The sequence below is a fragment of the Cricetulus griseus genome, assembly GCF_003668045.3.
Source record: "Cricetulus griseus strain 17A/GY chromosome 1 unlocalized genomic scaffold, alternate assembly CriGri-PICRH-1.0 chr1_1, whole genome shotgun sequence".
Classification (NCBI taxonomy): domain Eukaryota; kingdom Metazoa; phylum Chordata; class Mammalia; order Rodentia; family Cricetidae; genus Cricetulus; species Cricetulus griseus.
Genome location: NW_023276807.1, coordinates 76,204,421 through 76,216,433, shown reverse-complemented (window position 1 = coordinate 76,216,433; position 12,013 = coordinate 76,204,421). Strand labels below are relative to the sequence as shown.

At 41.1% G+C, this 12,013-nt stretch overlaps 1 protein-coding gene across 1 annotated transcript in view; it reads left to right on the top strand.

The window, feature by feature from the left end:
* Nucleotides 1–10,541, top strand: part of LOC100774296 (ATP-binding cassette sub-family G member 3) — a 42,192-nt gene extending 31,651 nt beyond the window's left edge. The window contains exons 11-15 of the mRNA XM_027387699.2: nucleotides 3,478–3,567; nucleotides 5,458–5,582; nucleotides 6,590–6,744; nucleotides 9,468–9,557; nucleotides 10,452–10,541. Of these exons, the coding sequence (XP_027243500.1) occupies nucleotides 3,478–3,567; nucleotides 5,458–5,582; nucleotides 6,590–6,744; nucleotides 9,468–9,557; nucleotides 10,452–10,541 (550 nt within the window). The remainder of the gene's footprint in view (nucleotides 1–3,477; nucleotides 3,568–5,457; nucleotides 5,583–6,589; nucleotides 6,745–9,467; nucleotides 9,558–10,451) is intronic.
* The last annotated feature ends 1,472 nt before the right edge of the window (nucleotides 10,542–12,013 follow it).

Sequence of the window (12,013 nt, the reverse complement as noted above, 5' to 3'; positions counted from 1 at the left end):
ACAGGTAACTAGTACAAAAAATGTGGCTTGGAATACTGCTTATCTTTAAAATGGGAATTTGTAACAATATGGATAGAACTGAAGATTTGAGGAACATCATGTAGAATAAAATAATCTAAACCCAGAAAGAGAAACATTTTTCACTTACATCTGGATTATAAGCAATTGACCTCCAGGCAGCATAGTGTACACTTGTGATTGCCAGGGCAGTGGGGAGTGAGGAGACACATAAGGCCTAAGGGTATAAAATCTGTTAAACATGAGAAGTAAGATTTTTTTCCTTTGAGATTGATTGTACAGCACATTCAATCCAGAAATTAAAATTTCTGGGAATATATTTCTAATGTGTTACCATAAAAATGATGTATATTTCTAGTGATGGATGTCACCTAATTTAGTTTGATATAATTACTGCACAAAATTGTTCATGAATCATATCAGTGTTGTATGTTAAATGTGTAGCTATAGGTTGTCAATTTACAATTTTAATATTTAAAAATTCAGATCAGAAAGTAGATGTGGTATAAATGATTACGTGTAGCCAGAGCCATAAGATTCCTGGTTTTGCTGATAAAAACATGAAAGTAAGCACAGATGGAACTTGAGGACAATTTTTGGAGACAGAGATGGAGAATTCCCTAAGCAGCAGGGAATGGGTGTGTGGGAATGGAAGAGTGGAGAGAGAGAAAGTTGTGCATTTAGTAAAGTTAAACAGATGATCCTTGAAAGCCAGACAGGCTCTTTAGGAGAGGAGGAGAAACCCAGGTCCTCTGCTCTGTAGTTGGATATGGAGTGCCCATGGGTGATGGGGTACCTATGTCCTCTGCTCTATGTTTGGATCTTTGAAGCAGAGCCACAGTTGTGACCTGACAGGCCCAGAACTTGTCATGTAGCCCAGGCTGCCCTCATCCTCTGTCTTCCAAGGTCCAGGAGTCATAGAGGTCAGGCTTCCTCATCTTCTCAGAGTATTACCCATTCTTAGGTTGTCTTTTCCTTTTCCATCCTTTCTCTATAATCTGGCCTGTGGTAGAGTACAAAATGGAAGTTTTCTTTGATGTAGGAGGAAACTACTCTCCAATAAGGTCCCCCGTACTCTGATCTGATGTCTAACCACCACTGTGTATCAAGATAAGGATAGTCACTGACCCCTGACTGTCAGTTGAAAAGGTGTTATGTTGCAGGCTATTAGGCCCGAGTCATGCCATCTGTCTTAGAGAAACCTTATATGTGTGTCCAGGAAACAGATAAATGCACAGGGCATTTTGTTCCCCTCCTCCTGCTTACCATCCCCTATCACATGGACCCATATAGTAGTAAACTACCAATACGGAGTCAGGTAGAAATATAAGGGTATTTAATAGGGAAAAGCCTTACTTACAGAGCGGACCAGCCAGCCGGTTGTAGTCTGTACAGCAAGACGCAAAGAGAAACCGAAACCGAAAACGCAGTCCCCCTACTCACTCTGACCACGCCCTCACAAGCCCTCAGGTACTCTTGTAGCCAGCCCCTAAGAAGGCTTGGCTACAGCTTCCCCTACAATTCCCCTTTTAGTCTAAAAGAGGATTAAAACTTAAGAAGATAACTATCTATTTTAACTAAACCCTAAAGTCATAAACAATAGGAAGCTATTCCTAACTAGGTATATACACTATCCTAAGTGACAACAATGGGGAAAGGGGGCGTAGCATTTTCCAAGTTACTTCCTGTTGAAATGGGACGATAAGTAAGCATGACTGAATTCATTTTTGAGCTCTTTGGAAACCATGTAGGAAGTTGTTGGCCTATTTTAGGGCTAGTCAAGGCTTGAAAGATGTTTCCACAATCCATGTCTGCAGTAAGCCGTCGAGTGGGGATTCTCCCACTGTTTCATTCTTACCCTTCTGTAAAATCAAAGTGGCCAATGAATGAAATATGAAAATGTCTGGGAGTTTTATTTGTCTTTATCTTTCGCTCTTTATACATTAGGAATGATGCTTACCAACTTTGTTAGTTAAACTGAAGTGATCGGTTGAGCTTCCATGACTAAATACCACAGGTCAGAAGATTTAAAAGTAAATGTGTCTCCACACTGAAGTGTGAGAGTCTGATGTGAGGAGTCTCTCCCAGGTCTTTCTGTCTGGCCTCCTCCTCTCAGCCCTCCTCTGGTAGATACTACGTTTCTGTTTCATCCAATGGTGAGCACACAGATATCATCATGGGGCTCCACCCTCATGATTTCTTCTAAATCCAATTAACTTCTAAACTGCATACTCTAGGATCATTATATTAAGTGTTGTTATCAAACTGTTATACATTAAAGGACACACTTGAATTAATAGATACCACCGTGGAGACAAAGAAGAAATAATCATGGAACTCATAACACCTGGCCTTTTAGCCAGAAGAGTTCCACATTTTCCTTCTTTATTTTTTAAATACTTATTTTATTTTTATGTGTATGAGTGTTTCCCTACATGTATGTCTATGTGGCTATCAGAAGGAGACATTGGATCCTGTCTTAGTTAAGGTTACTATTGGTCTGATTAAATACATGACCAAAAGTCAACTTGTGGAAGAAAGGGTTTATTCAGCTTACACTTCCACATTGTAGTCCATCATTGAAGAAAGTCAAGACAGAAACTCAAACTAGTCAGGAATCTGCATAGGCCATGGAGGATTGCTGCTTAATGGCTTACTCTATAGAGCTTGCTTAGCCTGCTTTCTTATAGAACTCAGGACCACCAGCTCAGGTATGTGCTGTGGATGCCTTTCTGTATGCTGTGAATATGCATTTCTCTCATTTGTTGATAAATAAAGCTGCTTTGGCCTATGGCAAGGCAGGATAGAGCCAGGTGGGAAATCCAAACAAAGACATGAGAGAAAAACGGTGGAGTCTGAGTGATGCAATCCAGCCACCCAAGGAACAACATGCCAACAGACTGGTAATGACATGGCCATGTGGCAATACTTAGATGAATAGAAACGGTTTCATTTATATGTTGCTAATAATAAGACTGAGCCATTGGCCAATCATTTGTATTAATATTAAGCCTCTGAGTGTTTATTCGGGAAATGGCAGGTGGGAGATAAATGTCCAATTCCAGGGATACACCAGGCACAGTAGGCTGGCCACATCCCCATCCATCAGTAACTAAGAAAATACCTTACAACTGGATCTTATGGAGGCACTTTCTTAATTGGGGTTCCTTTCTAGATAATCCTAGCTTGTGTCAAGCCAGCATAAAACTAGCTACCACAGGCTCCCTTGAACTGGAGTGACAGATGGCTGGTACCCACCACGTGGGTGCTGCCAACTAAACCTGGGTCCCTTGCAAGAGCAGCAAGAACTCTTTACTGCTGAGCCGTCTCTCCAGTACTGATATTTTTAAAAGAATAGATCTGTATAATGTTATTCAATCTACAAAACAACATGTGTTACAAAGAAACCATCCTATTGTTGAATTTCCTGTTGCTTTTGCCTCCATTCTCCCTTGACAGAGCTGGCCTGCTGTTCTCCCTCACAGTCTTCCAGGTTATCACAAGCATATCTGCTGGGGAGCTATTTGTGATCGACACGGATCGATTTCTGTGAGTAGCCCCTGCCCCAGGCACAGGCATTCCGGGCTGGTGATCAGTTGATTATGTTCATAGTTGAGCCTAGCACGTTATCTCATGAAAAGCCAGTATCCCCTTGCTCCTTTTTTTCTTATTTATTTAGTTGAAAAATAAACAAATTATGAAAGTTTGTATTTACCATTGCTGTGACACGATGTGTTTGGAAGTATATAAAGAGATTACTGATATTAATGAAAACTGAATGGGAAATCAGGAGCAGAGGTGTCTGTTGCTCAGAGAAAGTTTCAAATTTGGGTGTGGTCACCAGATCTCACTGCTACAGACAACATAGCAGGAGGGGACTGAAAATCACAGGAAATTCATGACCCCCCAAAGGAGAAGTCAGGGGTTTCCTAGAGCTTCTGTGTAGTGGGTTCAGCAGCACATTGTAACTGGAGAGGTACAGCTGTGTAATAATGAGAGTGTGAACACCTGGTGATGGAGGGGTAGAAAGAGTCAGAAGGCGGCTGTGTAAAAAGAGCTGCTACCTCCTGTGTTTCTCAAACATGGAAAAACCATTTCACTGCTCACAAAGATGGCCAAGATTTGCCCCAAGTACATGCCAAGGAAAGGAGACATCAAAAAGGAGCTAAGGGCCTCCATCAGTTGGTAGAGTGGTTGCTTTGTGTGCATGAAACCCTGTGTTAGAGTCACAGTACCACCAAACCATGAGCCTGGCAGGTAGTCCTGTAATGCCAGAAGTAGAGGCAGGTAGGAGGTTTGGGCATTCTTGGATACATATGGATTTTGAGGTCAGCCTGCTCTAGGGGCTTATTCTCAGAAAAAAAATTCACAGTTACAATGAATTCATTCAGAAGTGAAGAGGTTGGGATTCAGAAGAGCCAGGAAGGAAAAGGATTAGGTTTGGTATCTGGTATAGATTCGTGGTTGTAAAAGAGTCTGTTAAAGGAATACATCTGATGGGGGACATGCTTCTGTGTATGTGTTGTCTTATTGGATGATGAATAAAGTACTGTTTGGCCAATGAGGCAGCAAGTTAGGTGGGACTAGGAGTCGAGGAGGATTCTGGGAAATGTAGTAAAGAAGTGGTGATCCAGGCAGGAAGTGACATAGCAGGGAGACTCATATATAAGCAAGGGCAAGAAGGAAGTCGCCCGTTCTCTCTTCCTCCTGGTTTCTGCTCTGGAGTCACCATGTGATCCACCAGCAAGAGAGGGTGCCAGCGGAAGGCATCCTCTATAAGATAAGTCTTATAAAATATATAGATTTATGACAATTAAGACTGAGCTAGTAGATGAGAAATCTTAGTCATTGGCCAAGCAGCATTTGTACCTAATATAAGTCTCTGTGTTTTACTTGGGACCTTAACCTGGTGGCCTGGCAGAAAGCACCCACATGTTGGCAGGGCTCAGGTGGTTGGAGTAAAGACTTATTGTTACGTACATCTGTCCTAAAATAAGAGTAGCCAAAAAGAAGGATGTAGTGTCCTGACACTGCAATGTGACCTCAGAGTGACAGTGTTACCTTCTTCATAAGAACTGGAAGGAGACTGTGTGAGGTGAGGTATAAAAGAGCTGCTCCTCAGGGTGCCAGCTTCAGAGTGGAGCAGACTCTGAGGAGAGTGGGCTCATCAGACTGTTTCCCTGGAGAGGCTGTTGTGTGGACAGAGTGAACAAAAGAGGGGAGAGTTCCCTGATGGGGAGAATCATAGTGAGGATGTAAAAGGGATGCTGGTCTAGAGATGCTGGTCCCTAAGATGGGGACCTGTATGGGAGTCAGCCTGGAGCATAGGGACACTGTCCTGTTAGGCTCCCTGTGGTAGCAGAAGTCAGTGTAGCCAGCATCTCACCTGTGCCTTCTGGACTAATCTAAGGATGTATAACATGATCTTTGTCTCTGTAGACATGAGCATACCAGTGGATACTACAGCGTGTCATCGTATTTCCTTGGGAAATTGCTGGCTGAGCTGGTACCCAGGAGGTTATTGCCAAGTATTACATTTACTGTTATCGTATTCTTCATAGCAGGTAAGTGACAAAGCAAGAGAATGCATCTTTACTCTTGGGGGAGCATGTTTTGGTTTGTAAAACTGTGGCAAGCCTAAAGTAGAGAAGCATAAGTAGAAAAACATGTCTCCACCAAAGGCTATCTAACACAAGTGTTCAGTGAGAGAAAAGACTCCAAAACTTATTCACAAAATATTCCAATGCTGTTTGTGAACTGTGATTTAATTAAGAGATTCTGTAGTATAATGACTGAATAAATAATATACATTTGAGACAGTGCCAATGGAGCAAAGCCAATTATTACATATCTTTCCATATATATTTTGGGAGCCTACTGGCTTGATCCTAATGACTTCCTCAGCCTGCTTTCTTATAGAACCCAGAACCTCCTGCCTAGGGATAGCATCATCCACAGATGTCTAAGACTGCCCACATGAATCATTCATCAGGAAAATGCTGGCACAGGCTTGCCTCAGGGCCAATCTAATGCAGGCATTTTTTCTCAATGAGGTTGGCTCTTCCTATAAGATCCTAGCTTGTGTTATATTGACAAAAAAAATCTACCAGTACAGTCCTGACTCCAGTTTCATTACTAATACAATTATATGAACACAGGAAATGTGGACATGAACATGTTCTACTGCTGATTTCTCCTGTAAGAGAATGCAGTAGAAATTTAGCCAGTTGTGTTGCCTGTAGGTCTCCATGCCAGGATCCCATAAATGGCTCATAAGTATGTGTAGAGGAGAACAGGTACTATAAGGAAAGGTATTTTGTGGCAAGTATAAAAATAAAACCATATGATGGGGCCGGAGAAAGGCTCATTGGTTAGGAGAACATGCTGCTCCTCCAAAGTCCCCAAATTTGGTTTCCAGCATCCACATGATCAGGTGGCAGAGGCAGACCCAGAGAAGTTGGGTGGCTATGAAGCTGTTACTGGTCTTGTTGGCTATTAAAGTATTATCTGAAATATGTACAATTCCCCTGACTTAGGAAGAGGAACTGACCTCACTTTTTTTCTTTCTAAGGGATAATAACAGATGCAAAGGGTTTCTTCACTATGTTGTTTACTATCATGATGTTGGCATATTCTACCAGTTCCCTGCCGCTGTGTATGGGAGCAGGGGAGAATGCAACAGCTGTATCAACACTACTTGTGACAATCTACTTTGTCTTCATGCTGGTGAGTGTGAACTGTGTTTTAGTGAGAGGAAAAATTTCCTTGTGTTCCTTCTTGAGCATTTACAAGCTTGACACATCAGAACTTGGGATATGGGGCCTTATGCTGAAGCTTATTATGGTCTGTAGGAGAGAAGGAGCAGCCATTCCTCCCAGGCTTTGTGGCTACTGCTCTGATATCAGTTTGATGAGTAAGAAAACAAGACAAGACCCAAGGAAACAAAAAAAATAAAGCTTTCTTGGATGGACAAGTACATGTGTCCCAAGTTGTCCCCTTTGGATCATCCAAGCAGCCTTTAAAATTAATTCTCAAAAGGAATCTAACAATACTTAATTCCCTAAAGGACATACATAATGTCGGTAGAGTTCACTTTTTTACTTTGATAAGTGTGCTTAGAAAACTCATGTGGATAATTGAATACTTGAAAACTGTGATAACTCTACAGCGTGTGCCCAAGGAGTGCTTGCTACTCCTGTGAGGCAGGTCATCCCCAGGCTCAAGTATCCTTTTCTTTTGAGTGGGATCCTGTCCTACCAGAGCAAATGGCATGTTACTTTCTGCATGAGAGGAGGACACATGGGTGGTAAAGTGTGCTAGAGTCTGTTGCTCTTGTTCCCAGGTGTGCACAGGCCCGCTGAAAGCCTCTTATCAATAGAGGAGACTAATTATTCCTTACACAAAAGGGGGATGGGTCCTCTCACCAATGGTAGTGACACCTCTAATGATTGATGGTATCTCCAACAGTTTTGTTGTTTAGAATTGTTCTGCTAATCAGGGCTTTTGTATTTCCATGTAAAATTTAGTATTTTTTTAAATTTATGTGAATTGTATTGTAATTTTGATGGGAGTTGCATTGAATCTATTGATTGCTTTTGGCACAATGGATATTTTCATATTTATCCTATCAATCTATAAGCATGGGAGGTCTGTGTGTCATCTAGTATCTTCAGTTTTCTTTTCAGCATCTTAAAGTTTTTATTATATAAGTATTTCATTTAGTTAGATTTGTTTCAAGATCCCCCATTCTCCTACCCCTTTCTGAGATTTTTGTGAATGAGATTGTTTCCCTCATTTCTTTCCCATTATGTTTGTAATTTGTACTTGGAAAAGCTCCAGACTTCTCTATGATTGTCATGGTGTTTTATCACAGCCACAGGAAAGGAATTAAAACAACTGGTTATTGCATAAAGTTTCTATGTGGGACCTGATGAAAGCAAATGTTGTATTTCCTATATAAGCATTTGGTCAGGTGCAGTCTGACGCATGCAAACACAGTCACTGTTTTGCATATTCTAGGATACTCAAGAGTAGATAGGACAAGTTTATTGTGAACTCCAGAGCTGTCCCTTGTCCATCCCCATCAGTGCTTTCTGGCATCTCTGTTGTGGTTCTGTGGTTTGGCAGCTTTTTAAAAATGGGGACTTGGCACTTTCTGTGTGGTTTATCAGTTCTAGGCTTGAAGTTGTCTGAAGGTGGTATTTTAATTGAATCCAAAATTACTTCTAATGTCATGAAGAGATATTCAAAACTCATAAGTACCAAGACTTGGAAGTAGAAGTGGATATGTGATGTTCAGTATTTGTCCTACTTAGGGTTTCTAGTGCTGTGATGAAACACCATGACCAAAAAGTAAGTTGGGGAGAAAAGGGTTTATCTGCCTTACACTTTTCATATTACTGCTCATCATTGAAGGGGGTCAGAATAGGAACACAAACAGGCATGAACCTGGAGGCAGGAGCTGATGCAGAGACCATGGAGGGTGCCACTTACTGGCTTGTTTTAGTGACTCACTCAGTATGCTGCCTTCTAGAAGCTAGGATGGCCAGACCAGGAATAGTAACACACACTATTGGTCTGGGCCTTGTCACCTCAATAACTAGTTAAGAAAATTCCCACTGGCTTGCCTATATATAATCTTATAGGGACAGTTTTTTTAAAATTTAATTTTACTTAATTAACATTTTTTATTTTACATACTGACCACAATTTGCCCTCCCTCCTCTTCTATTCCTCCCCTGACTCCTATCTACCCTTTTCCCATCCACTCCTTCTCTGTCTTCATTCAGAAAGGGGCAGGCTTTCATGGGCTTGAACAAAGCAAGTCACATGAAGTTGAGGGAGGACCGAGCACCTCCTTAGAGAAATTTCTTAATTTTGGTTCTCTACAGTAAATTTAGCTTGTGTCCAGTTGATAAAAACAGGACAGTTTTCTTCTAGCATGTATTCCTAGATGGTTATGGTTTTATTAGAATTGTCACTACATTTGGCCTGCCATCTTATTAAAGATTCAACCAATCACATCTTGAAAATATATGAAACAAATGATTATTCTGCTCTGAATATAATCGTCCCTGGAATTATGCAGCATTGAGTATATAGCTACATAAAGTAGATATTCTAAGGAAACTAAAGAGATTTTAAATATGTAGGATGGGTGTATTTAAAGTTTAAAGAATGTTCATACGTTGCATGCAATTTTAAAGGTAATGTAATTTCTGTAAGATTGGCTTCTGCAGAGGGGTGGCAGGAACTACTTTAAAAAACAAAAATACCCTTGGTTTTGCAGAGTAAAGAGTTCTGTTTCTGTTTATAGTTAACTGAAAGAATGTTTTAAAGAGCGGTCTGAGCAGAAATGGTCAGAAGGATGAAGGGGTCTTGAAGAGGATGATCTTGTCTAGAATTCTTAGCCAAAAGAGTGGTTCTATTTCATGGTTTTCTCTTCACAGGTTTTCTCAGGTCTGGAAATATATTCAGGAAGTTTAATACCTGGGCTTTCACTCATTCAGTATGTTAATATTCCTCATTATGGATTCACAGTAAGTTATCCTGTCTGTCACTGTACTTGGCTTCTTCAACTGTAGCAACTGAAATGATTCCCAACCAAGTCCTTTCCCCAGCTGTAATCTCTAACCAGCTGCTGCCCAGGATTCTCCTTCCAGGAGCTAAAGATGAGAACTTTCCTGTTGGTTTTCCCAAAGGCCAGTGTGTCCTTTTGGGTTTTCTCCAATGGTGTGTTACTAGGGGGAGATAAATAGTAAGAAAAATCCCAGGGTAAAGAGGAAAGACAGATGATATCTATCAGCATACAGTTGTGATCCTGCCCAATAAGGAAATAATGAAAGGTTCAGGGACTGTGATACATAGTTTACATCAGGAACCTAAAAGAAACAGAAACCAAGTCATACCCACAGCCATCCTGACTTTGCCAAGCTTTCTCTGCAGTAAAGTGTGTCTTAACAGACTTTCTTATCCCCATAATCACAACTGGTTTTGACGAAAAGAAGCAAGAAATATTGTTACTATGAATCAATAGCATTGTTTCAATTACAGTGTTTCCATGTTATAGACTGGGCAGAGAAGGATGTGCCTGAGGTAATCTAGTTAAGAGTCCACCTCTTAGTATTTGGGAATCTCCTTCATTTCAATCCTAAACCTCCTGCGTGGGGGAGGGGCACTGCTTTGCTGGGCACACTGAACTTGGTGGGGTTTTGTTTGTTTAAAATATTTTTGAACCTGGCGGTGGTGGCTCTAGCCTTTAATCCCAGCACTTGAGAGACACAGGCAGGCAGATCTCTGTGAGTTCAAGGCCAGTGTGATCTACAGACTGAAATTTGAAATTACAGTCAAGATTGAATTAGAAGTTATAGCTGTGTTTATTCTTTGGAAACTTATAAAAATATTTGTCTGTCCTGTTTTTGTTTGTGTTACAGGCTTTGCTTCACAATGAATTCTTGGGGCAAAACTTCTGTCCAGAACACAAAACAGCAGAAGTCAGTAGCTGTCAGAACTATGTGATGTAAGCTGTAGTTCGGGGTCTCAATGGGGACATAGCATGTGCCTAGACTTAGAGTGGAAACCCATCCTTTCAGGATGAACACTCTGTCCCCTGCCTATTCCCCACAGGGAGTCATTGTAACCAGTGCACATACGGCTGTGTTTCCATCCTACTGTTCCGTGGTTAGACAATGTGCAGAAAGGGTTCTTTTTTCCTTTGAAAAATGGTTTTGGTGACTTGATTGTGGGTTTGAGTTCCTTGTTGCAGAACATTTGAGTCTGACATAGGCTGCTCTGATAGTTTACATTGGCATTCATTCTCCACATGTGTAGATTATGGTTCCTGTGAGCAGAGCCCAAGAATGTCAGGGCAGCAAGAGCAGATAGGGATGAGCTGTGCCTGCCAGATTCCAGGGTCTTCCCTCTGCCTCATACTCTAGAAGACTTCAAGGCAAGGGCCAGTGTGTGTGTGTGTGTGTGTGTGTGTGTGTAAGTGTGTGTAAAATGTTCTACCACAGGATATGTCCTTCTATGAAAGAAACACATGTTTCAGTATTTTGAGAAGGAAATCTTATTTTTGTCTAATGCCATTAAAATAGAAACACAGGTTTATAATAAAATTGAAGTGTATTATATTATACATCCCATTCTATGATTGCTGTCATTGATTTGATTTTGATATATCAATGAGAGAAGAACATGCTGAGATGTTAAATCTCTCATGGATGTTCAAAATAATAATGAATAATAGTAACCCAAATTTATGTTTGAACTATTGATAAGAAAACTAGTATGGGGAAGGGGATATCTTATTTCCCACCTCTCCTCTCAGCTGGTGTGGTCTGGCTCCTTTTAACACAAATTCCTTACCAGTTTCTTGTCAGAAGGATGGGGATGGTTGAAGTGAAACCACAGGAGGATCAACCACCAACCTCATCCTCGTAGGAGAAAGAAATCTGCCCTTTCAGCCAATTTGGTAACATTGTAGATTGAGAAATGAATGACATGTAAAGACAGTGAAGACCACAAATTTGGATCTTAGTGTAACTCAAACTTGCCTGAGTTTACTAAGCCTCCTTCCTCTGTGCTTTTTAATAGATGTGACAGCTACACCTCTTTGGATCCCTTTTGAAATTAACAAAGTGACCCAATTCAATCCTAAGAGATACAAAGGATGGAAACACTTAGGGATGTAGACACACAGGATGTAGACACACAGGAATGGATGTACACAGGGATGGAGACACACAGGGATGAGACACACAGGGATGAGACACAGGGATGAAGATACACAGGAGATAATTGTAGTGTAGCCAGAATTTTTAGCAGCTGCTGCTTTTCTATCCTATATCAGGGTTTCTGCATCCTGCTGTGCTCCAACTGCTACAAGGCTCTGTCTGTAGCCATGGCCTCTCAGGATGTTCCATAGCTGAGTGTACGTGGCTGTCAATGCTCTCTTAGTACAGGAGCTGACAGGAATTGACTGACTTCTGTCACA